The sequence below is a fragment of the Ahaetulla prasina genome, chromosome 6, assembly GCF_028640845.1.
Source record: "Ahaetulla prasina isolate Xishuangbanna chromosome 6, ASM2864084v1, whole genome shotgun sequence".
Lineage (NCBI taxonomy): Eukaryota > Metazoa > Chordata > Lepidosauria > Squamata > Colubridae > Ahaetulla > Ahaetulla prasina.
Window position 1 is genome coordinate 64,970,177 of NC_080544.1, and position 26,064 is coordinate 64,996,240.

At 40.2% G+C, this 26,064-nt stretch overlaps 1 protein-coding gene across 2 annotated transcripts in view; it reads left to right on the forward strand.

The window, feature by feature from the left end:
• The window catches only part of NGEF (neuronal guanine nucleotide exchange factor), a 75,006-nt gene that overhangs the window by 3,089 nt on the left and 45,853 nt on the right, over positions 1-26,064 (forward strand). The window contains exons 2-3 of one of the 2 annotated variants that reach the window (XM_058186968.1): positions 12,592-12,931; positions 19,756-19,885. In XM_058186968.1, the coding sequence (XP_058042951.1) occupies positions 12,664-12,931; positions 19,756-19,885 (398 nt within the window). In that variant the 5' untranslated portion in view covers positions 12,592-12,663. The remainder of the gene's footprint in view (positions 1-12,591; positions 12,932-19,755; positions 19,886-26,064) is intronic. The other variant, XM_058186969.1, reaches the window with a different exon arrangement.

A 26,064-nucleotide genomic window follows, 5' to 3' on the forward strand; every position in this document is an offset into this window, starting at 1 on the left:
CATATTTGTGAGCCTAGTTCACTGCTACAAGTCATCATAGGATAGTAGATCTGTTCAGATGCTACAATAAAACCTCAGAGGATGGGGAAGTCTCCTTGGCTGAATGTGTTGGATGACTATCCGTCAGAGATGTCGTAATAATGTATTTCTCTTCTGCACAGAAGATTGAACTATAATTTCCAATATCCCTAGCAATCCCGCAACTCAATATTTCGAACAGCAAGCAGCCCTGTCCTTTCCAAGTTGTCCTACTGACATCACTGAGGTTCTGATCTCCATGCTTATAGGAGAGCTGTCCAAACAAGAGGGCTTTTGTATATATTAAAAGATTTCTTTCACATGAGCTGGCCTTTGATAGTTTAATTAAAGTTTTATTACATTACCTGGTCATGTGAACTAGTGTTCAGTTTCATAGAGTAGGGAGAGTATATTCAGTGTTATTCCTGATTTTTAAAATTTTTAATGGCTTAGAACTTTAGTTACAGAGGCTGTGACTCTTGTAGCATGAGTCAGACTGCTATAAGATCACTTGAGTAAGTACTATTATGCAAACTTCAGGTGAATAATAAACTTCTGATTTTTTCCCCCTGAAGACTTCCTGTTGAAAAATGCACCCTCTGGAGTTGATCCCAAGGTTCAAGACCTTCCTCCGTCCCTCCCTCCCTCCTTTCTTTCATCTTCAAAAATAAAAACTAAAGTGTTTTTCAGAGAGTTTCTGTACAGTTTTCTATAAATAGGGGTTTGCTACTTTTACCAATGAGTCAAAGAATAATGAAATAACAACAAGGCAGAATTCAGGTATGAACTTTTTTGTGCTGAAGTTGGGCTCTATACATTTTGACTTTAAGAAAAATGTTAGTCTGATACTGACAAATTTGTTGTATTTATATAATAGAATAAGCTTTGGCAGATCTCTGACGTATAACTAGATAATACAGGAGGAATTGTTTGATGCAGGGAAGCAATCAGAAGGATATAATTAAATTTCGTAGATGGAAAAGAAAGAAAAATGTTATACTTTATTTCATCTAAGGCCCAACAGGTTGCCCTGGTTGCTACAGCTGGCTCTCAAGTCTTAAGCAAAACATTCTCCAAGTCCATCTTATTATCCTGAAATATCATCTGCTGACTGGACAGAGAAAGAAGTATCACTTCATAGCTTGCAGCAGTGCCCTTCGCCTAGCATAGAATAATATACCACATTTCTTTCTTTGATATTGCTAAATCTATTTCATGTTGCCAATCAGGTATTTGTAGTAATTTAGAAGTAAACAAATTCACTTAAGATGATTGCCTAAAAATATATATCTCCCATTCGAGAGAAGAAAACTTCTAAAGAAAACAAAATATGTACACAAACTAAGTTGAAGTAAACCAGTCTTCCCCAAACTTGGTTGCAGAAATCAAATCTTCAAATGTTTACACATAGCGATACTGGCTGAGGAATTTTGAGAGTTAAGGCTAAGTTAAATCTTGTGGGTATTTAAATGGAGTAGAATTTGCCTAGAATCTCTTTGAACACCACAGTTGTGCAACAATGATGTTGTGAGTCTGCATTGCTGTCTGAACCAGTCTGTAGCCCTGGTAAGGTAGAAAAGCAGTCCCACAAGGCCCTATAAAAATTAAGGAAGTTTGTTATTTATATACATTAAGTGCATTATATATATTTATATACAGCCCAAGACAATTCCTCCTCACTGAATGTTCCAATCAAGCCAAAAGTTCCCCTTGAGCCAGAGTGGGGAACTATGGCCTTTTATGATCTGTGAACGTCAACTCTCAGATCTATGCTGGCTCAGGAATTCTGGGAGTTGAAGTTCACAGATCGTAAAAGGGCCATAGTTCCCCACCCCCGCCCTAGAGGTTATCATGAGAATGGTAGAAGGGACTTGGTCCTCACTAAAACCATTGCTTAGGGAATAAGGTCAGTACATAACATTGGTATTATGCCAGGTTCTAGAAATACAGGGAAGGCACACGGGTCAAGATCAGATGATATCAGATTCAGTAGAAAAGCATGTAAAATATATTTCTATTCTGTTATTAATTGGCTTTTTAATCAATCACATTGCTAATCTCATAACTCCTCGAAAGAGTTAATGTCACTTGCTCAAAATCACTGAATAAGTAACAGTGTGGAACTAAGTATGAGCTTAGAGTTCTATTGATTATATTATTCTAGTTTATTCAGTATCGTAGTGTTACAAATCACATTGCAAAAGGTAACTCCCAAAGAAATAGAATTATATTAAAAATTATGGACTGAATTCTTATATTACAGGCCCTGCATATAGTTCTAACGCTAGTTAGCAGCAAATAGAGTTTTCTGTACCTCTTTATTACCTTCTAGTATTTTTCCAAAGTTCTATACCCCTCCTCATCTGGCAGCCCTACTGTTTATTGTGTCTCTGATTATATTTACCCAATATGTCCACCTGCAGGAACTTGATATTGCCCATTGATGTTTGCTATGAGATTGGTAATTGTATATACACTGATTCAGGTATGAATATGGCACTCTTGAATGTTAATAGAGCATTTGGAAAGAACAAAAAAACAGAAATTAGATGGGCAGTTTTAAGCTAATAGCACTGAGCAATTAGTTCCTTATTGTAAGTAAGAGGAAGAAACCTGAAATTGCTAGTACATGTTTTATGCAACTGAAAACCTAGTTGTTGTTTTTTCCCTGTCATCAGGGTGTGGACAGGGTGATAGGTAACATAACAATTCATACTTTGAATTCTTGTAGACATTTCCTGAAGTCTGATCAGAATAAGCTGAAGAAAAAATATGCACAGGCGTAGCTTGAGGAATAAGGATGAATACAATTAAAATAATGACAAACACTTTTTTTAAATTTGAAAATATACATATGTCCTGTCCCGTTTAGAAAATAATGCTATATTTACTGAACTATTGGACTGAGAAAAGATGTGGACATGAAAAAAGAGGGGGATAATTTTGCTTCTTATTTTAATGGAAACCAACTAAATTCATACTTTCTAAATTAACAAGTGAACTAGAACACAATCTTTTAAGCATCTGCATTTCCCCAAATTATGAGAGGCAATTAATTAATCCAACTTTGAATACAAAAAAACATAAAGTAGAAAAATTGTGTAAAATACAACTTCATAAATAATTAAGTATATGAAAATGGTTGTAAATAGATTATCTAAATTTTGTGCACTTTTAAATTTGTTATGATTCACTATAAACATTTAGAAAAGAACACTGCTATTAATAGGAACCAGCATGGAATAATCAAGAATAAATCCTTATAAATCTCTTTTTATGCCAGTGATTAGTTTAATAGTCCAAGGAATGCTGAAGATGCATCGTATTTTGATCTCAATAAACTGTATGATAAATTATGATATGACAACCTTATTGACAAGATGGATAAGTATAAGCTAAATGGCATTGCAGTTCAGAGCATTTGGAAATGATTAAACATCTGTAACCAAAAGTAGCTTAAGCATGGTTTTGTAGCAGCTTGAACAAAGTATTGAGAAGGAACCCCCAGGGCTCAATCCTTCATCCTGTGCTATTTAGCATTTTTATAAAGAATTTATGGAATGAAGGAATGTATGAATGTTTACCAGATTTCCAAGTAACAACAAGCTAAGGGAATACCTTAGAGGACAAAAATGGTAATTCAAAATTACCTTAATAGATTTGAACATTGGGCCAAACCCAACAAGATGAGGTCCGTGACAAGACTAAGGACCTATATATCAATAGGAAAAATCTAATAAATTATAAGCTTGGGTAGATTTACCTTGGAGATGTGTGTGAAATCTACATGTACTAATTGTCAGGCACAAACAACCAGGTCCACATGTAAAGGTTCAAAATTACTGATTTATTGCTTAAGCCTGTGCACAGGAGTCTTCTCAGACTAATAGTTTACATCTGTGTAAAACTAGATAAGAATCAACAGTATTCAAGAATGGGTTGGACTTCATCCTTCTGTGACTATAGAGATTCTAAACTGATGCCTTGCTTGATTCCTCCCCTGACTCTGCCAGTCTCTCCTACACAAATGGACTTGTAAGCAGCAAGGGAGCAAGTCTGTTACAATGCTATGACACAGACTCTATACTTTACGTATATCCATGTGATATTGCAGCACAAGTACAAAAAGGCAGGTGGCACTATAATGTACATTTCATCATTTTGTTGTCATAATAAATAAGTATGGATATCTAAACCTGTACAGCGCAGCAACTTAACAATATTGTGCAATCAGTGTAATCTTGGCCTGCAATAATTGACTCACCAAATTTCTATATGCAGAGGTTGAGATAGACCATGCTTGCTTCCTCCAGAGCTGAAAAATAACCTTAAAGTATTTGAAAGTCTGTACTTAACTGTACTATTACCAGGCATTAATCATTTACGTTTGTGCCTGACAAATCTCTCAGTGAAGACTGTCACTTTCATTTTTGTACAATTAATAGATTTTTTTTCCCCAAACAGTAAGAGATTCCACTTGAGTTGTTGAGAAGGCAGCAAATGCATCAGTACACAGATGCACAGCTATTGGTTTACAGTTAGTTTTGGAGGATGAAACTCCATTTATTTCACTGCTAGCACCATGGAGACAACATAGATTATAAATAGAATGGGATCCAGAATATACAGATGCTTAAGACTTGCTGGATGAGAATATGAACTAACAATGTATCTTAGCTGTAATATCTAGCTTGCATCAAAATCAGGTCTGACTCACTTAATAATCATCTTGCTTAGCAATGAAACTTCTAGTCTCGGTTGTAGTTGTAAATTGAGGACTACTTGCATGGGAACCACTAATCAATATTCACTTTCAGTGACTTAGCAACTGTAAGTTTAATGTAGTAATTTCTGAGGGGCAGATAGTGTCATGGCTCTGCTGGACATGTCCTTTGATGAGGCAGACACATAGGGAAAATAGTCTTGGTGTGATCCAAAAGTGCTTTTTCAAGAGGCAACTGGACTTTCTGGTTTTTCTTTGAAGACGTTTCGCTTCTCATCCAAGAAGCTTCTTCAGCTCTCTCTGAGGAAGCTTCTTGGATGAGAAGCGAAACATCTTCAAAGAAAAACCAGAAAGTCCAGTTGCCTCTTGAAAAAGCACCCTTGGGACAACCATGACCTGGATGACTCAGAATCTTCATAGATAGTCTTGGTGTGAATGATTGAAGTAATGGTGGAACCAATGACTCCATTCTGACTGAGGAAATTCCTACAAGCCCCCAGGGTGCCTTGCTTAGCCCATTCTAAGCATTGGCATATGATAAAGATTTAATACCAGAAAGCAGAACTTTGTAGATCTGAGAGATTTGCCAAGAAGCAAGCCTACAGAAGAGCCAATGTTGAAGAATAAACTTCCCCAGTTATGTATGAGGTAGAGATACAACATGGCTGATTTCTTGGCCTTCCTCCTTAAGAATGTTTCAAGCCTCAGCTGTCATATTTGTGAGTTTGTTAGAAGGATGGGGGAGGGGCTTTATAAATATTTTAAATAGATAAACAGAATTTTGGTTTTTTTTGCTGTGCTGGGCATTCTACCTGGATTCCTGTTTTTGATCTATGCCAAGTTTGTTGACTACATTCACAGTTACCATTTTAAAATATTGGTAAAAAGGATAATTGTCTTCTTAAAATTCAACCAGAGTTTGCATATCACTGGACTGAGGCAGGCATCCAGTTTCCCATCTTGTTGGCTGGCAGCCAGTATTGTCAGCACATAAAAGATAAGGAGTAACTCTAGAGTACAGTCTACAGGTAGTCCTTGGCATATGACTGATTGCTTAACCAGTCAAAGTTATGATGGACTTAAAAAGAGAGAGAGAGAGAGATCTTCTTATGAACCTTCCTCAAAGTTAGATTGCCGCCCTCTCTCTGCTGATCATATTTCAGGTCTTTGGTAACCAGCTTGTATTTATGATAAGTTTGCAGCATTCTGTGGTCACATGACCGGGATTTGAAATGCTGTTTTGCCATTTTCTGGCAGAAAAAAAAATGCCCATTGAATATGCTGGACTCACTTAAAAACTGCAATGACTTACTTTATCACTGTCAAAAATAAAATTTAGTCCAGTCATGTGGTCATTTTCCCCTTCTCTCAACCTTTTCCCTCTTCCATCATATATCAATTTTGTAAATCCTTTTCAGTGTATGATCACACTACCCCAATGACTTATTTCATATTACTTTTCTATTCACTCCAATTGATTTGGTGCCCATTCATTCCTGGTCCTATCTCTTCTTGCTTCACGTTTTTTAAACCTTTACCATAAACTATAAATTTAACCCATTCTACATCAGTTTCTCCTGACACTTCCATGTAACCAAATGGGAAGAAGCAAAAGTTTATACGTAGCTGTTTTTATTTTTGACAAACATTCATTCCTTGAAACAGATCACACACTTACACTAACTTTCTATTAACCTTTGAACATCTTCAAATGTTTATAGCTAGTCCCCACCTCACAACAGTAAGAATCTCCCCTTCAGTTATGTAGCCCCTTAGTAGATTCTGAATTAAAGTACTTAGCCCTTCTCTGATGTTCCTATCTAATTTGGCTATTCCAAAAATCAAATAATTTTCACATTGAATTCATTTAGAATTCATATTTCACTGACACATACTGTCAGAAAGGCACAAATACTTTTAGAAATATGATAATATAATATAACAACAGAGTTGGAAGGGACCTTGGAGGCCTTCTAGTCCAACCCCTTGCCCAGGCAGGAAACCCTACACCATCTCAGTCAGATGGTTATCCAACATTTTCTTAAAAAATTCCGGTGTTGGAGCATTCACAACTTCTGCAGGCAAGTCAATATGACACTGATGTACCTTCCCATTTCCCATTCCCTGTGAAATTTGCTGTGAGACCTGTATTTGCATACCTATTGAATATCATGGATTGTCTGAAACAGCCAAAGGCTGAGCCTTCAGGAAAACACTTCTCCAACCCCACCCCAGTAAAAATCAGTACATCTGCAAAGTTTGCTTTTTGCTTGAGCTAGGAATATAACAAAGAAATTTGTGAGCAAACCCAGCTACCTTTGGTGTAAATCATGATATTGAGAAACAAGGAAAATGGAGATGAAGGATGTATCTCCTCTCCTCCAGAAGTTAAGTTGAAAAGTTGTCTGATTCTATTTGTTTTCTTTAATTCAGTTTAAGAAGATTGCAGTTTTATTACCATCTTACTTGAGCAAAAGCCTCCCTGAATTTAAGTGGATTCATATCTGAGTAGGTGTTTATAGGAGTGCAAGGAGCAATTTAGCCAAACATTATATATAGTTTTACATTGGCTAGAAAAAAAGGAAGGAATGAGTTGTGGCAATCTGCTGTGTTCTTTGAATAAATGTTTTCTTCTTTAAGTCTCTGCACTGTAATATAGCATTACCTAGAATTAAAACACATTCTGGGCTCTTCCTATTCACTGCTTCTTCAGGTGGCGTAAAGGATACCAGCATAATGTACTGCCTGAAAGGATTGGTGAAGCTCATCACCTTGTACACATAGTAAAACTGCTATGAATTTAAGGGGAAAGCATTAACTGACTAGCAATGTTTGACTTAGGACATCCTGAGGTATTTGTATTTGATCAATGGAAGACAAGAAAAAACAAGGTTCTGGGACATGCTGTGGTGATGTGCAAATCAGGAAAGTCCATGGATCATTAATAGGTACATAAAGTGCAGCTTTTTTGACATAGGCTCTTCCATGGAGTGGTATATGGAGCCAATGTGCATAGAAGTGGTGCACCTAATTCAGTGGCCCCCAACCTTTTGAGCACCAGGGACCAGTTCCATGGAGAAAGGTTTTTCCGTGGACCGGAGGGGGTGTGGTTTTGCATGCTGCCTGCATCCCACGGATGGGGCTTTACTTAGTTGCACAGACCAGTTGCTGGCATGCCGTGGACCGGTGCCGGTCCATGGACTCTTGACCTAATTGACTGCCTTATTATACTAAATGTACAAATATTTTTTCTTTAGGGCTTCTGGGACCAAATGTGTATCTTGGGGGAGGGAAGAGAAAAGCAAATAGCGTGTATTATGCTACCAAGGAAAGCATAATGAAATAACCAGGAGCCTGTACCTGATTTTGAAAATGTTGGCAGGCTTGACTTATTCCTTAGTATTCTTAACAGTAAGTAGTGAAAAGGCCCACCCAGATAGTTAACTACTCCCAGGGGTGAAATGCTACCGGTTTGGGCCGATTCGCCTGATATGCTACTGGTTCGCTGAACCGGTACTAAAAATGTATTTTAAAAAAGTTCCAATGATCAGCTGAGTGACACGCAATCTTCAGAACTTTTTTTTTAACTTTTGTATCACTTTTTTACTAAAAAAAAGGCTTAATGATCGCGCAGCAGAGCTGTGATCGTCGGAGCCTCTTTTTTTTTACCTTTTAAAAGCATTTTTTTACTACCGGCCTGGGCGAATAGGTAGTAAAAAATGCTTTAAAAAAGTAAAAAAAAGTTTTGAAAAAGGTTCCCACGATCGCGCGCCACAGCTGATCAACCACCACCCCACCACCACACTGTTCTACTTACCTTCCCAAGCCTTCTTTTGGCGCGGACTATGCATGTGCACAGCGTGCGTTTGGTATGCGGCACACATGAGTGGCCAGCGAATTTGTAGTAAACTGGTTCAGATTTCACCACTGACTACTCCACTTGGGATAAAAGAATATTTATTTATCAATTAAATATCCACAAAATTCCAGAGATATGGGGATCACACAGGATTGTTATATTGTATCTAAGATAGATGTATTTGTGTTTAACTGCTGTTAATTTTTTAAAATTAAAAACAGTTAAATACAGAATGTTGTTTTAATAATTGGTCACCCAGAATCACATTTTTTAGATGGGCAATTATACAAACCTGATTGATTGATCAATCAATCAATAAATGTTCTACCAAGTAGAGTCCAATTCTCTCCTTTCCCTTCCCTTCCACCATGCATAATTCACTTGAGGCTGAATATACAGGTTGTCCTCAACTTTCAACAGTTCATTTAGTGACCATTTGAAGTTACAACAGCAGTGAAAAAAGTGACTTATGACCATTTTTCAAACTTGTGAGCATTGCAACATCTCCATAGTCATGTGATCAAAATTCAGATGCTTGGCAACTGACTCGTATTTATGATGGTCATGTGATCCCTTTTTCTGATCTTCTGACAAGCAAAGTCAATAGGGAAGCCAGATTCGCTTAACAATGGTGTAGTTTATCAACTGCAGTGATCCACTTAACAACTGTGGCAAGAAAAGTCATAAAATGGGGCAAAACTCACTTAACAAGTATCTTGATTAGCAACACAAATTTTGAACTCAATTATGGTTGTAAGTGAGGAATACCTGTACTGTAGGGATCTTTGAATTCTGGGGGTGGTTGGCACTCTGAGGGCCTCCTCTCCAACCTTTTAATTTATAACTATTCATTTGAAGAAATTGACACCAATAAAGCATTTCTGACTATTCTAGAGAAAGGGAGAGAGAGAGAGACTCTCAAAAGTTCTCATCTTTGTGTTAGTAAAGGTTAAAACATATCGCTGATATTTTTTTGCATTCATTCTCAAGAAAATTAATGTTTAGCATTGAAGCAGCGGATAAATAATTTAGACTTCTTTTTTCTGCATTTATTCTGTACACTTAGTATGTTATTTTACTTGAGTAATCTCTATAGAGGACCTTGGGAATTGCCTTGAAAGACAGGGGGAATTTTGCTGCTACTAATGATCAGACAAGCACAAGTTGAACCCATGCCAAGAAACAAAGGATGGAAGTTCATTCAGATTTGCAAGATCCTGGTACAATTGCTGTTCTTACATATATGTATATCATTGATTTTTTAGTCTGGTCTATTTTAAGGAGAAGCATAGTATAGCCTCATTCTAGATGTACATTGAGGATACTTGGGGGGGGGGGAGAGTCAGCCCAGGGATGAAATGTAAAATTTGTTACTACCGGTTCTGTGGGCGTGGCTTAGTGGGGGGGGTGTTAATGTGACTGAGTGGCCATGGCCAACTTTTTTTTTTAACTTTTAAAAGCCTTTTTTCTACAACCTCTTCGGCCGAAAATGCTTTTAAAAGCCTGTGATGATCAGACAACTCAGCTGGGATCGCCAGAGGGAAAAAAGCTTTTAAAGGGTTCTGACGATCCCATCTGAGTTGCCTGATCACCAGAACCTTTTAAAAGCATTTTTTTATAACCACTTCAGCGGAAGAGCTTGTAGAAAACATGCTTTTAAAGGGTTCGGACGATCTCAGATGAGCCGCGCGATCATCAGAGGGTTTTTTTAACTTTTAAAAGCATTTTTTCAGCCGAAGAAAAAAGGCTTTTAAAAGTAAAACAAAAACAAAAACAACCCTCTGATGATCATGTGGCTCAGCTGGGGCTGCGGGGGGGGGGGGCAGGGATTTTTGCTACCAGTTCTCCGAACCACCTGCCGCCATCGCTACCGGATCAGGTGATCCAGTCCAAACCAGGAGCATTTCACCCTGGGTCAGCCCAATTTATGTCAACGTGATTTCTTTTTACTCCAGAATGGGAAGAAATATAGCAAAGTATCACTGAAGATGAAAGCTTTATTTGCAAAGTATTTATAAAATAAGGTGACATAAACATTAGATAAAATAATAAACTCTCCTTGGTTTGTGATCAGGCAGCAAAATTAACCTTAATTTGAAGTGAGTTTAGAAGTTATAGTTTATGCTAACTATACTTTGGCATGGTATGTGATTTGATGAATTGTGTTTAGCTCTCTGTCTCCAGAAGCAATTTCACTATAGCCATGATGGCAAACTTATGGTACATGTGCCCGAAGTGGCACACAGAGCAGTGTTGCCTGGCACATGCGGCGTTGCCCGTTCTTCTTTCAGGTTTCTGGCGTGCATGCGTGCATGACAATCAGCTGGACTTTTTGCATGCGGCAGTGCTGAAAACTGGAAGAACTGTCTTCTGTTTTCCTATGTAAGCATGCGTGCTGGCCAGCTGATTGTTGCATGCATATGCGCACCAGAAACCCAGAAGAGTAGCTGTCTTAAACCAGAAGTTCAGTAGCTGAAACTAGAAGTTCATTTTCAGGCGTGCGGATGTGCCCTGGGCAGCTCCTCTTCTGGGTTGCGGCCCAGATGCGCATTCGCTCCCTTTTTTGTACTTGGTACCAAAAAGGTTCACCATCACTGCACTATACAACAGGAGAGACCTTATGAGATCTGAGAGGATAGAGGGAAATAGCACTCCATATATTGTCATGTATTCTCAATCTCAAACCGTATTATCCATTAATTAGCTATAATTCAATTAATATATGATGCAATATTGTGTTGAGATGGGTGGCAAACAAATTAATAAATAAGAATAAGGCATTAATGGTTAATGCATACTGTTAAAGATATTAACTGCATCTGGAGGTAAAGGCTTTAAAATAAACAGACTTTCTAATCCTTGATATTGGGATTTTACAATTATTGCTACTGACAATTTTGGTTAACTAGAAAAAGGTAGGGTTACCAGATATCTGGATGGGCAAAAGAAGACACTGACAATTGGAAAGGAAGACAAACTGAGATGGGGAAGGATGACACATTGTTTAACTTTCTTGGCATCTGTGATAAATACTACAGTATAAAATTGCTCCAAAGTACTTAGATCTACATGCACATGAGATTATATTTTTCAACATCAGAAAGACTGGTTTTTCAATGGCAAGAATGTGCTGGAGGGTTAGGAGACAAATGTCTTTAGCCAGTAACTGATTAAGGTTTAGTCAATTTCAGGTAGCAGAACAGGCTGGGAAAGGAAGGGTAGAAATATCTAATTAAGGTCACAAAAGGGAGCTTGTTAACTTGCCTTAGCCCTTATTACAGAAGTGCTGTTGTGAAGAAAAGCTGCTCATGAAGAGATACTCAAAACCTGGACAATATTTGACTTTAAGACTATACCTACTGGACAGAGGACATAAGGATAAAAAGGAGGATATGTTCTCCTTTTACTGGACTTCTGGTAACCCTGGTCGAAACAGACTTCCCCATTGCTTAGGCTGACTTTTTGTACCAGTATATTGTATGTCATCTAATCTTGCGGTAGGAAGAGAGGCACATGGAATAAGAGATGAATGTTGGTGAAACCAAATTGTGGTTTAGGATTTTAAATCTGGTTACCGGATTTTTTTTTCTGTTTCCAGCCTCTGCTTAGCTTACTGTTAAAGATAATCCTAGATCAGAAATGTGTTTCTTCAAGGACCTTGTGTTTGAATATTTTAAATCATTATTTGTACTGTTTCCATTTTAAACAATTCTATTGAAGTGCAAGCTAAATTGCAATGTTAATTCATAACTTTTCCATGTAAATGCAGTTCATAGTAGTACAGATTGTGGGATCAAGATATTGTGAATCATATCTAGATTAATGTTTTGAAAATGATTTTTCTTTCAATTAATATGTCAACCTGTTTAATGATCTTAACGGGGTATAGAATAATAATCAAGAAGGGTATCAATTTCTAAATGGTTATCAAGCAACGATTTATTCTTCATATAAAAATACATTGTACTCTTCTTCTTTTTTAATTCTCAAGCAGAGAGATCTGATGGAATGTACGAAGCTTCCTCATTTGCTTCCTTGTTATTAAAGAATAAAAACTGTTGCTATGGAGAAAGAAAAACTGGAAGAGGTACAACGACACCATCGTGGGAGATCAGCCAATGGTATCCAGAAAGATAGTCCTCCACAGGCAATATCAAGCCTGGACTTGATCTCTGATGATGATTCTGAGACATCTGACAGTATAACTGAGAAAGAACCAAAGACACATTACATTCCTATTCGAAGAAATTCCATATATTATCGTTCTATCAGACGTCGAAACAAAAAGAAAGCAAGGAGTAGTAAAGAAGTTCAAACAGAACATTTTGAAGGTAAGTAGCTGCCTAAGTGGATAGCCTTACTTCTTTTCCCACTGAGATTTAAAATTATGGATACTAACAGGAAAACCAGGGGAAGTGAGACAATGTCAGTCTACAAGGACTCTAGAATCTGGGTGCCTGCTTCAGTCAGATGTTGGGTATCAAGTTACAGTAAGTCTGAAAGTGGGGGGGAGTTTGAAAAGAAAAAGCCAAACATGGCAAGATCTGATAAGTTTTATTTAAATTGAGTCTTAATTTACTTCGCCAAACCTGCCGCAAAGGAAGGAAAAGAAATTACCACAATACTTTATACAAATGAGGAAGCCTCATATTTTTACTCAAAAATAGAAATGGGATCATAGAAATGAATCTTCAAAAGCGTAATAGAATATTATTTAAAAATTTTGAGATATAAATAACTCAAATCCATACGCATTTCTGCCCCTCGACATCACATATAATTTTTTGTATTAGCATTTATGTACACTATTCAGGGATTCAAAATGATTTACTTATTAATTTATATCTTGCCTTTCTTATTTTTACAAATAACTCAGGGTGGTCAATATATCAAATACACTTTCCTTCTCCTATTTTCTCCCTAACAACAGCCCTGTGAGGTGGGTTGGACTAAGAAAATGACTAGCCAAAAGTCATCCAGCTGGCTTTCATGGCCTAAAACAGGACTTTAATTCATAGTTTTCTGGTTTCTAGCCTGGTGCCTTCACGACTAGACCAAACTAATGATTTTATTCCTGCCAAGAAGTGTTACTCTGATGCCCACTTAAAGTCCATTATTTTTCCAAAAGAGAAAGAGGCTGCCTAAGAAGCAGCAGTGTTTTTTCCTTCCTTGGGACAGAGGTTCATCTTGCTCTTTATGACAATATGGGCAGTCCTCATTTGTTTAGGGACCATTCAAACTTACAACGGCATTGAAAAAACTGAGTTAGGACCAGTTCTTGCCCTTACCACAGCACCCTCACAGCCTTGTGAATCAAAAACTAGCATGTATTTACAGTGGTTGCAGAATCTCAGAATCATCGCCATTTGTGATTTTCCCAGCTAGTTCCAACAAGCAAAGTCAATAGGCAAAACCGGATTTGCTTAATGACCACATGACTCACTAAACAACTGCAGTGATTCATTCAGCAACTGTAGCAAAAAAGATTGTAAAAATCCACTTAGCAGCTGCCTTGCTTAGCAACTGAAATTCTGGTCCCAATTGTGGTCATAAATTCAAGATTTCCTCTATCATTTGTTATAAATGACCAGGCCCATTCCTTATTCCTATGGCATACAATGTAGATCTCTCTGTCACTGTAATATTGCAAGCAGACGGCCAAAAACTAAAACCTACTATTTAATATTCTGCTCCTGTTCTGAATATAGTCTCTGGATAAAATAAGCTTTTTTGTGTGCAAGGCAGACATCTTCTCCACCCTGTCAAGGCACTGTGCTGACAGGATACCATACAGCTTTCCTCACTGAATCACCTGGATTCCAGAGACTCACTGCACCAAGCCTCTGACCGGCATTCAGCAGAGTCATTGCAATTGAAAACAACCCAACCCTTTTTCAAGTACTGTAGAAAAATCTATTTATGAAACAAAGCCTGCTCTCCAATGGATGGAGGGTATAAGCCTTAAAGTTTTGCTGTTCTGCATATTCTCTGCTGTTTCCTTGTTGAACCAGTGCTTATTCACCTAAAAAGCTGAAGAGGAATCCATACATTCTCCAGAACTCCTGGCTTCATTAGGAGGCAGTGAGTTTCTCTTTCAGTTAATATTATTCAAACTAGGGAAGAGTAAGTTTCAGCCTTCCAATCTAAGTGGATTACCACCTGCCCCCATAAGATTTAAACATTTGGCCAATGGGGAATCACTTCTTGCAGCGTTGGCTAAAATGAATGGACAATAAGAATGGGTGAGCTTTTTTATCTTTCAGCTAATTCTTTGAGAACATTGAAATATTGTTTGTTTATAAAACTGAGTCAGTCTCTGTTACTATACCATTGAAAGTGAGCATTTGATTTCTTTGGAGATGAGATGAGATCTGATCTTATTTGTTTTTATGATTTATATTCACCTTTCCTGCCAGTAGGAAGCCATTGTTAGGATGGTAGTAAGAGAAATAATGTTGTCTGCTGCCAAGGTTAAATCTAAATGAAGAATTATTTTTCTTGTACAAGGAAAAATAACGGGTTTGGAAACAGGGAGGGTGGAACACAGGGAGGGTGGAGGCTAGCTGGAATAGTATGGTTAATTGGCCATAGGATAAATTGTGTCCTAGTATTAAGGTCAAAGGGGTAGCTGATTCTCGATTTACACTTTTGTTGGTCAAAAATAAGGACAAACAGGACACATACAGTGAAATAAAAATGTTTTCTAGACTTATAGGATGACATGTTGTGTGTAAAGAAAGCAGGTTTAACAGTAAATAAATTATGCAAATGCTAAATTGAATATACATGTGTACATTTTAAAAATAGCTGAGAAAAAAAGATTCTTTTTACTAGTTTTATTTAAAAAGTTCATTTGAGTCTTATTACTTTATGTAGGATATTCAGTGCTGCAGTCATAGAAAATGAACACACCTCTCAAGAGAATAGTACATTTTTAAAGCACCAAACCTTGCTTGCAGAATGTTGTATTCATGTTAGAAAGGCATCAAAGAAGGCATAAAAGTGATGTGCAACAAATGACCAACAAATGTATATTTAATAGCAAAATAAACTGTTAATAAAGGGCCCTAAAATATAAAGTGTCACGGTGCATTTACCCCATGGGTCAGATTAGGTTACATTTAGTGCTCATTTTAGCAAGGACAGACTTTTAAAATAATATTGTCCTGCCTAGGCCAGGCCAGTAAGGCTGCCAGTAACCAGATGAAAAAAGCACAAAAATCAATAACTAACAGGAGGCATAAAATTCAAAGGAGAAAGTAGGAAAAGGCAGCCAGTTCCAAAGGTAGTTTCTGTGGTCAGTTCAAGAACTGGAGTATCAGTGGAGAGGGAAGATAGGAGCATGGCAGAAGACAATAATGAAGTGATTCAGAGCTGAGTTCTTGTAAAGTTAGAATTGTGCCAGACATATTCCAGTTGTCAGCTATTAAGGAAGCATCAGCTTTTTTGTGAGCAGCCAGAGGAGGATTTATTTGGCTTTTGGGGAGCTGCCCACCTCCAGGTTTTGGCATGGGATGGCAGTGGGAATGAGAGCAGGTAAGAACTTTAAATAGGATTAGCCTATGTTCTGCAGCTGCTATTGGAGTAACCACACAGACCAGGGTCCATTTTGCCAGTTTCTTCCATCTTGGTGGGTTGCAGCTCTTGTAGATTGGTGGGGCTCCTCCACTCCCAGATGAAAACAGGATGGTTTAGGCTAGGGTGAGTTGGGTTGGGTAGAATGGGTAGCATTGACATGAGGTTTTGCAAGATGGTGGTGAATTGGTTCCTGAGCAAAGGGATGTTGAGTGTGAGACAGAAGCATCCCTGAGACTGGTACCAGCTGGTGTTAGTATTGTTGTTATGTTGGGTGGTATGTTAGTGCTCTTTGGCATAGGAGTAGAGAAACTAGGCTCAGAGAAGATTGGGTGGGTAGAAAAGAAGGGACAGGCAAGGGTAATGATTAGAAGAGAGGGATAGAGTGGAAGACAGAGGATGGGCTTTCTTAGAGAAAATGACCTCAGTGTTTTGAATCAGAGCATCTTTCCGCCCCTTGTAGTCTGCCCCAAGGCCTGGTAATCAAGGCTGAACAGACACTGGCTCCTGACTGCTATTGTTTAATACACAGTTAGCCTGTAATAAAATTGACCTCACCCGTAATTTAATTGTGGGTGAGAAATCTGATCTTGTTTGCAACACCAAAACCTGCCTGGGTCCAGTGGGAGGGTTTCCCTCTCTAAAGTTGCCCTGCTGAGTTTTGTGTGTAGCATCAGCTGCAAAGCCAGAGTCAGGATGGAGGTATGGCAATTATTACCTGAGAATCCATAACAGCTGTCAGAGGCACTGCTCCGCAGATTGTCCAGTGTAAGATCCTCTTTATAATATTGTACTACAGGGATCAGAAAGGACTATTGATAGCACTGATTATCTATGTTAGGTATTGAAACATCTGCAAGAAAACAATCAAGCTCAGAGAGCATCAAGGATGCCTCATTTTAACCCTGAGCTATAAATATTCTCCTTTATTGGTATTCTTGTGTAGCAGCTTTCCTGTTATATAGCAACCTCCCTAGTGGAACTGCTAGAATCTGTGGCTTGGTTAGCACTGGAGTTCTTCAATCTTAAATTTCCAGGGGATTTCAGGGAACTATTTGCCATCTTTGGGTATAGACCTGCCTTCTGAAGTGGCTTAGCAATTCATGGTTATCATGGCAACTGTGGATCTAACCCAAATTATCTCTGGCTTGACTACAACAAAGGGCATATAGTAGACCTTGTTTTTAATCTAAAGGCACTTGGAATGGGATCTGGAGCTGGTGATGTTACCATTAGTCCCTTGTCATGAATAGATCACTCTCTGCTGGCTCTGGAGTTCTGTGGCATCATCCCTGCCTATAGGGAAGCAGGACTTATCAAGTGGTTTACCCCGGCATCTGATAGATCCTACTGAGTTCCAAAGGGAGCTTGGGGTTATTCCTAGAGCTCTGGTAGGTTTGAACTGAAACTTTAGTTGCTGCTTGGAATACAGGTAGTCCTCGGCTTACAACAGTTCATTCAGTGACCATTCAAAGTTATAGCAACAGTGAAAAATTGACTTATAACTGTTTTTCACACATGACTGTTGTAGCATTCCCATGGTCATGTGATCAAAATTCAGAGACTTGGCAACTGACTCATATTTATGATGGTTGCAGTGTCCTAGGATCCTGTGATCACTTTTTGTGACCTTACAAGCAAAGTCAATGGAGAAGTCACTTAACAACTATGTTACTAACTTAACAACTGTAGTGATTCGCGTAACAATTGTGAAAAGAAAAGTTTTAAAATGGGGGGGGGGAATCACTTAACAAATGTTTCATTTAGTAACAGAAAGTTTAGGCTAAATTGTGGTTGTAAGTAAAGGACTACCTGAAATAAGATAACTTTGGCTTTAGTTCTAAGTCATGCCTATGCAGACTTTATGTCCATGGACTCCAAAAGGCTTTCTGGTTTTCAAAGGAATCCCAGGTGATGAATTAATGTAAGAGACACCAAGAATGTTGCTGAAAGAAAACAAAGAACACGGGAAAGAGTATTATTTAAGGATTAGCTCATGGCAATAAGGGTGGCACAATATAGTTATTTCTCCACCTTTATTCCATCTGCAGAGTACCAACCAATAGCTCTGTTTAGGGTAACCAGGACCTTCCTAGGTAGGGTAACCCCTAAAGATTAATCTAGGCATCTGTCAGATAAAGTTGCTCAGATTCATTAAGAGTTGTAGAGATCTATGGAGTTGCCAGAGGCAGTTGTCTTGGAGGAGTTTAAACCTGTTGGCCCTAATTGAGATAGGCAGGATCTTTTACTCTGTGACTTTGGCCAGCTGTGTATTAGATCCACGTCCCTCCTGAATGATTAAATTGTCCCAGTAAAAGACAAGCAGTTGGATCCAGAAGGTGAGGAATGCTTCTTATTCCTGGACAAGGAGGCTTTAATCACCTCTCATTTTGATTACTGTAATAAACTTTACATGGGGCTCCCCCAAGAGCATTTGAAAGCTGTAGATCAGGGGTGTCCAAACTTGGTCCCTTTAAGACTTGTGGACTTCAACTCCCAGAGTCCCTCAGCCAGCAAAGCTGGCTGAGGAACTCTGGGAGTTGAAGTCCACAAGTCTTAAAGGGACCAAGTTTGGACACCCCTGCTGTAGATGATCCTGAAGGTTGCAGCTCAGGTAGTTTATGGTGCCTCTCAACACACTAATATAACACCTCTGCTCTGTGAGCTGCGGTAGCTCTCAATAGGCTTCTATTACAATTCAAAGTGTTAGATACTCCCAAAAATGTTCTATAAAGCATAGAACCAGGCTATTTGTGGGATTGCCTGTCCCCAACTGTTTTTCATGCTCCCTAGTTTTAGCAGGGAGGGAATACTCTGGGTCCCTTCCATCAATCAATGCCAACTTGTTAGACCTGCAGCTGTACTTTCTCTATGGCTGCATCTGCAGAGAACAACATCTCCTCCCAGAGGATGGCTCTGAACCAGGTTAGCCTTTCATAAGGCACTGAAAACCTGGTTCTTCCCCCAGGTACAACCTCCCCCTAGTAGGTTAAATACATTCTCTTGGTGATGTGGCTTTTTATTTTGAGTTTTATTGTTTAAACCAGGGCATCATAGCTTATATGTTGTGGTTATGGTTTAAATCTTTGTATGCCACTCAGAATGACTTCTGTGACATAGGCAGCTTTATAAATCATATAAATGTATTTAAAAAATGATATCCTTACTTTTCCATTTTAGCAAATTTGACCATTACCATCCTGACTCCTTTCTACTTTACTGTTTCTGGGATTACTGATGTCTACAGTACATCCAATTGTTAGCATTTTTCTCTGAAAGCATCACAACACACATTACTTTCATCCTTCTGTTTCATAAAGTGAAGGATATTGAAAGCTGCAATCAGAGGAAACCTTTCAAATAAACTATTTCTTTCTCTGAAAAGAATGAGGTCTTAAAGCTTGGGATTTTTGTAGGATAATAGAAACAAACCCAGCTAAATATATTATGTTTTCTTCAGTATTTTGGAAAATGTATAAAAAGATGCATCAGTGTTGCTCACTGAACATAGCTGTCATCTCTTTCTTGTTCCTCTTGCAAATTATAAACACTTATAAACACTTTTTTCCTGAATGCAAAGGCTCACTCAAAAATGGTAATACCGAACATGAGCTTCTGAACAAAGAGGAACTGTTGCATATATTTCACAAGAGTCTGTCTCTACACATAAAACCGAATATGACAGCCACAGAAGAACAATGGTTTCAAAGGTAAGAAAAATAATATCTTATTTCCCTGAAAATACAGAAATAAAATAGAAAGGGTAACATTATTTTTATTTTATTAAGATTAAAATTGGTTAGTCAATATTGTCCTCCCATTTTGATTTCTGTTTCTTTATTTTTTTTCCTCTGTCCTCCATCCTCTTAGTTCAGTTCAGTTATTTATTTATTTAATCTCATTAGCCAAATTGTTTGACTCCTGATTGTCAAGACTGGCATGTTGTCTAGCAGTGCACAGTTTCAGACGGCATTATAATAAAGAACAAATGAAAGCCAGATTGGAAACCATTATGATATAGGAATACTTTTAAAAGTGGTCTTTTGGTTGGCTAGAAAAGTTAATTAGAAAAGATGACAGGATTCTTCTCACACCTTTGTCACAAGTAGTGTTGCCCACTGCAACAACCCAACCTTCTCAACTGCCTATCAACCAGTCAATCTGCCTGCTTGCCCATCCCTGTATAAGAAAAGAAGGTAGACTTTGATTGTGCCTGCTGGCTACCTATGGGAATAATGGTCTAGGACAGAAGTGGGCAATCCAAGGTGCTTTCTAAAGTGTGCAGGGCCAAAATATTTGTCCCAATTCTGAAACTGTATGGAGAAGGACCCAAAGAATATCATAGATGTCTTAAGTTCTACATAAACTTTTAAAGGGCTGATTTTCCTCCATTCAAAGAAGTTTGAAGAGAATATCATCTTTTTAAAAACCCACCTCCCAAAAAAGACATTTTTTTGATCCTGACCACTTTAATAATTCCCAAATTCACTCAATGGGCTTTTTAAGTGCAAAAAGAATTGCTAATTATTGGCTTAGGAGTTCCAATATCAGTTTATCCCAGAAGCAAAACCTATTTCAACTTCAATCACTTAATATTGAAATTCAGATATTGCTTCAAATTTTCACAGAGAATTAGAATCCTCACTTTCCTCAGAAAGCCTTCCACAGATCTCAAACCTAACTACTAAAGCAGGAAGAACTGTGACAGAAAATGCTGAATGATTCCAGCCACTAAGGCAGGGTAAAACAGACATGTACTAGTAGAAAAGGTGAGGAAAACATGGGGAGGAGTAGTTACAGAGCAGTTGAGAACATAGCACATAACTCAGGGTAAAAAAGTTGTATAAAACAGCTACCAGCTGCTGGAGAGGAGAAATACAGGTAATCCTCGACTTACAACAGTTTGTTTAGTAACCATTTGAAGTTTCAATGGCATTGAAAAAACTGCCATTTCCTCATGACTGTTGCAGCATCCACTCAGTCACATAATCAAAATTCAGATAGTTGGCAACTGGTTCCTATTTATGACAGTTGCAGTATCCCAGAATTATGTGATCACCTTTTGTGACCTTGTGACAAGCAAAGTCAACGGGGAAGCTAGAGTCACTTGTTCATGTTTAAAGATTTGTCTTCTTTCCTATATTTCATTTAGAATCCAATAGATATTGAGTTAAAAATAGTTGAGGTTATAGAGGGTTTTTTTTAAAAAAGACTTGAGAACCATTTGACTGGGATGGTAGAAAGCTTGAGCAAGGGGATTGGACTAGAAAACCTCTGTGGTCCCTTCCAGCCAAGATTCTCTGACTCTATAATTTAGGTTCTGAGAATTTGAATTCTCAATTTTCTGAAGGTTCAGCTTAGGTTATTGCTCTCTCCTGCTTTAGGGGAGATTAGGTGTTAATGTAAATGTAGGAGTGTTTCGAGAAACAAAAGCTGACCCTGTCATTTTTATTTTCATTGTTTCATATCTGCCCATTAAAAAATGCATGAAATTAAGAATATGCATATTTTTATATCTGGGTAAATCTACAAACCTTTTTAAATATTTCATTTGATTAGGAAGCTTATAAATCTCATTGTAACCTTAATATAATTATTATCATGACATAGATAAAAATGGACTATTAAAAAGAGATATATGCATGATATTAGACTTATTTTGCATTTGGATCATAATAAGATTTCATTTGGGAAAATTGAGTACCTAGAAGGGTGGCCATTTAGTTATTTATTTTTGTCTTCCATTTGTTGCATTACAATAGAAAGAGATACCGTATATACTCGAGTATAAGCCGAGTTTTTCAGCACGTTTTTTGTGCTGAAAAGCGCCCCCTCGGCTTATACTCGAGCCAAGCCGTTCAGCCCTTCCTCTTGCAGCGAGTCCTTTCTACCGCAGGCAGCTAGCTCTCGTTAGTGCGCGCGCATGCGTACTTATTCCTATGTGGACACACGCGCACACCCCCTCACGCACAATTACCCGCGCGTTAGTTATAATTGTTGACAGCGTTGACAGAGAGGCACGAGGAGGCGAGGCAAGGCAAGGACCCGACCGAAGAGTTATAATTGTTGACAAATACACACGCGGGAGGCGAAGAGTGAAAACCCTCCGGGTTTCAAGCGAAGGAAGGAGGCGCCTGGCTACACACCCGCCTTCAAAGAAATAGCTGGCATTCCTCGCGGGTGACGGGCGCAGACACACACACACACACACACACACACACACACACACGCTCGCCCTCCTAAATTCATTTCCCCACCCCACCCCACCTTTTTCTTGGCTGCTTCTTCTTTTCTCCCTCCCCGGCGCCGCAGGCCGCCTAGGGCTCTCCTTACCCAGCCCGTGCAAGTGCGGTCAGCTGCCAAATCGACGCTTCCTCTCCTCCCACTGAGGAGGTTTCAAGCTCTGGATTTAAATACAACCGAAAGGGGACGCTGGGGCTACAAACAAGACAGGGAGGGAGGAGGGGAAGGAAAGGACGGAGGGAGGAGGGAGGTCGAGGAAGCGCAAGAAACTTGTCAGGTAAAACTCAACAGGCAAGGGCGGAAAAAACAGGAACTGGGAAAACGCCCAACTAGGGAGAAAAGGGAAGGTGGTGTTTTTAAAAAACAAAAGTCCCGAAACCCAGCGACGGAACCTTTTTCAAAACCGGCTGCCGAGCCGAGAAGTGACGGACGGACGGACGGCCGACTCGCGAGGCCAGAAGGTAGCCCAGCCGCCCCTCGTCAGGCTTTTCTCAGTTACTGCGGCCCCGCTCTCCCTCCCTTCCGTAGCCCTTTGGAAGGGCTGCTTTGGAAGAGCCTTAAACGAGCCCGTCCTCAGCCACCCCTCCCCTTCCCCTTCCTTCGAGCCTCCAGCTCCAGCAGCAGTCTATCCCGAAGTAAGAATCCGGCCCGTCTACCTTCCCGGAGACTGGCCGACCCGATCTCCCTCCCTTCTCTAGCGGGGCAGGTGTCTAGGGCTAAAGAACCTTGAGCTCCACCGCCCCCCTCTCCCTTCCCCTTCCTTCGAGCCTCCAGCTCCAGCAGCAGTCTATCCCGGTGACAACGCCTCCCGTTTGCCTTCCCGGAGCCTAGCCGGCCCCGCCTCCTCCCTCCGTAGCGGTCCAGCGGGGCTGCTTTGGAAGAGCCTTAAACGAGCCCGTTCTCAGCCGCCCCTCCCCTTCCCCTTCCTTCGAGCCTCCAGCTCCAGCAGCAGTCTATCCCGAAGTAAGAATCCGGCCCGTCTACCTTCCCGGAGACTGGCCGGCCCGATCTCCCTCCCTTCTCTAGCGGGGCAGGTGTCTAGGGCTAAAGAACCTTGAGCTCCACCACCCCCCTCTCCCTTCCCTTTCCTTCGAGCCTCCAGCTCCAGCAGCAGTCTATCCCGGTGGACGAACGCCTCCCGTTTTGCCTTCCCGGAGCCTAGCCGGCCCCGCTCTCCCTCCCCTCCGTAGCGGTTCAGCAGGGCTGCTTTGGAAGAGCCTTAAACGAGCCCGTTCTCAGCCGCCCCTCCCCTTCCCTTTCCTTCGAGCCTCCAGCTCCAGCAGCAGTCTATCCCGGTGGACGAACGCCTCCCGTTTTGCCTTCCCGGAGCCTAGCCGGCCCCGCTCTCCCTCCCCCTCCGTAGCGGCTCAGCTGGGCTGCGAGCCCGCCTCGGTCGCCTTCGCCCGGCCCTTTGCTGGCCTCGCCTGGGCAGGGCTGGGCAGAGCCGGTGACATCACCTCCACCGCCCACCGTTGCCGTCCGCGTCCGCCGCCCGCCGCCCGCCGCCGCGCCGCCGCTGCTCGCCTCCCGTCCTCCTCCGCCTCCTCCAGCAGCCAGCAGCGTGGCGGGCGCTCGGCGCGCAGGGCCGGGCTGGCGACGGCCTCTCCTGGCGGCAGCAACGGCGCGGCAGCAGCATCAACAGCACCAGCAGCACCAGCGGCTCCCGCAGCAGCCCCGCAGCCGCCTCCTTCCCGGGCGCCACCTGCATGAGCCACCGCAAAGGCGACAAGCCGCCCATCAGCATCCAGGAGCACATGGCCATCGGCGTCTGCCCAGGTCCCATCCGCCCCATCAAGCAGATCTCCGACTACTTCGCGTTTCCCCGGCCTCCCGCCGCCGCTTTGCTCAGCGGGCCTCCTCTCTCTCTCTCTCTCTCACACACACACACACACACACAGAGACTTCTAAAGTGGGTTTAATGATATTAGAGACCCTTATTGCCCTGCCAAAAAAAAAAAAAAAGAGCCACCCCAACGTCTATGAAAATTAACCTTCTCTTCCAAGAGACACTGTGCAGGGTATTTTCACTGTTGGTGTGCATACAGGCTTAGATTTGTGCTGGGTTCTTAGTACTTAGAGCACTGACCTTCAGAGGCACCCTGGTCCCTTGGAAGCTAAAGGAGGACTCATTTTCATGCTTGCAGTGTTCAATTTGGGAAGGGCATCCAAAGAAGTGGTAGATCCTTGTGTGTCCAATCACACTTAGCCAATAAAAATTCTATTCTATTCTATTCTATTCTATTCTATTCTATTCTATTCTATTCTATTCATTTTATTTTGTCAAATACATATTAAATAATTATATAAATATAAGCATGAATTGAATACATAAAAGGAATACAACTAAAGGGAACATTAGGACAGGGACGGTAGGCACGCTGGTGCTCTTATGCACGCCTTACAGACCTCTTAGGAATGGGGTGAGGTCAATACTAGATAGTCTTTGGTTAAGGCTTTGGGGATTTTGGGAAGAGACCACAGAGTCAGGTAGCACATTCCAGGCATTAACAACTCTGTTACTGAAGTCACATTTTCTGCAATCTAGATTGGAGAGGTTCACTTTTAAGTTTGAATCTATTGTGTTCTCGTGTATTGTTGTGGTTGAAGCTGAAGTAGTCATTGATAGGAAGTACATTGTAGCAGATAATTTTATGAGCTATGCTCAGGTCATACCAAAGGCGGCGTAGTTCTAAATTTTCTAAAGCTGGGAATCCTCCTTCCCCCTTTTGCACTTTTATTGTTTTTCGTTCAAATAAATATTCATGTTATTTTACTTGGCTCTATCTTTATTTTTTACATTGACCAGTAGCTGCCTCATTTCCCACCCTCGGCTTATACTCGAGTCAATAGTTTTTCCCAGTTTTTGTGGTAAAATTAGGTACCTCGGCTTATATTCGGGTCGGCTTATACTCGAGTATATACGGTAAGTGGTTTTGACCTCAGCTGGTATGACAAGATAAATTAAATTGTGAAAGTTTATATAAGTGTTCAAAATGGAACTAAGCTTCAGTTTCATGTCTGGGTTTGAAAGAACAATTCTGGATACATGAAATGTACTGAAACCAGTCACTGAAGTAATCACATTGTGGATAAATTAGAACCCATTTTTTGTGATCTAAAGCAATTTTTAGACACTTTTTTCAAAAGCATTCATAAAATACGATCATATTGTCTCTGGAAGAGTGTAGGAAAGAGAGCTTCCCTTTGACATGAAAGGAAGGCATATCAGTAGGAGTTCCAGTGAAGGCAGGGCATGGAGGAGAATTCTCAAGTAGATTATGAGAGGCTAAGATTCATGCATTGCAAATATGAGGGTGACACCCATTCCTTTTTCACGGATATAGCCGAGGCTAACAGTCTTTTAGACTAGTGCCTAAGCAGAGTAATGGATTGGATTTAGGCCAATAAAGAGAGATTTAAGGCTTGTCTTCATGTCCCATTAACTGTGACATAAATAAATCCTGGTAATGGTTTATTAATGCTGTTTCCTTAGGACATTGCCTGAAGGCACTGACTTCTACAGGGGCATTTGTTTATTTAATTCCTGACTGCCATTTTCTAAACCAGGTCTTAAATGGCCTCATGTACATGCAGTTTTTAAAGTGCTAAACAAGCATCCCTGCCCAGGAGTTGGGAAAGGCAAATG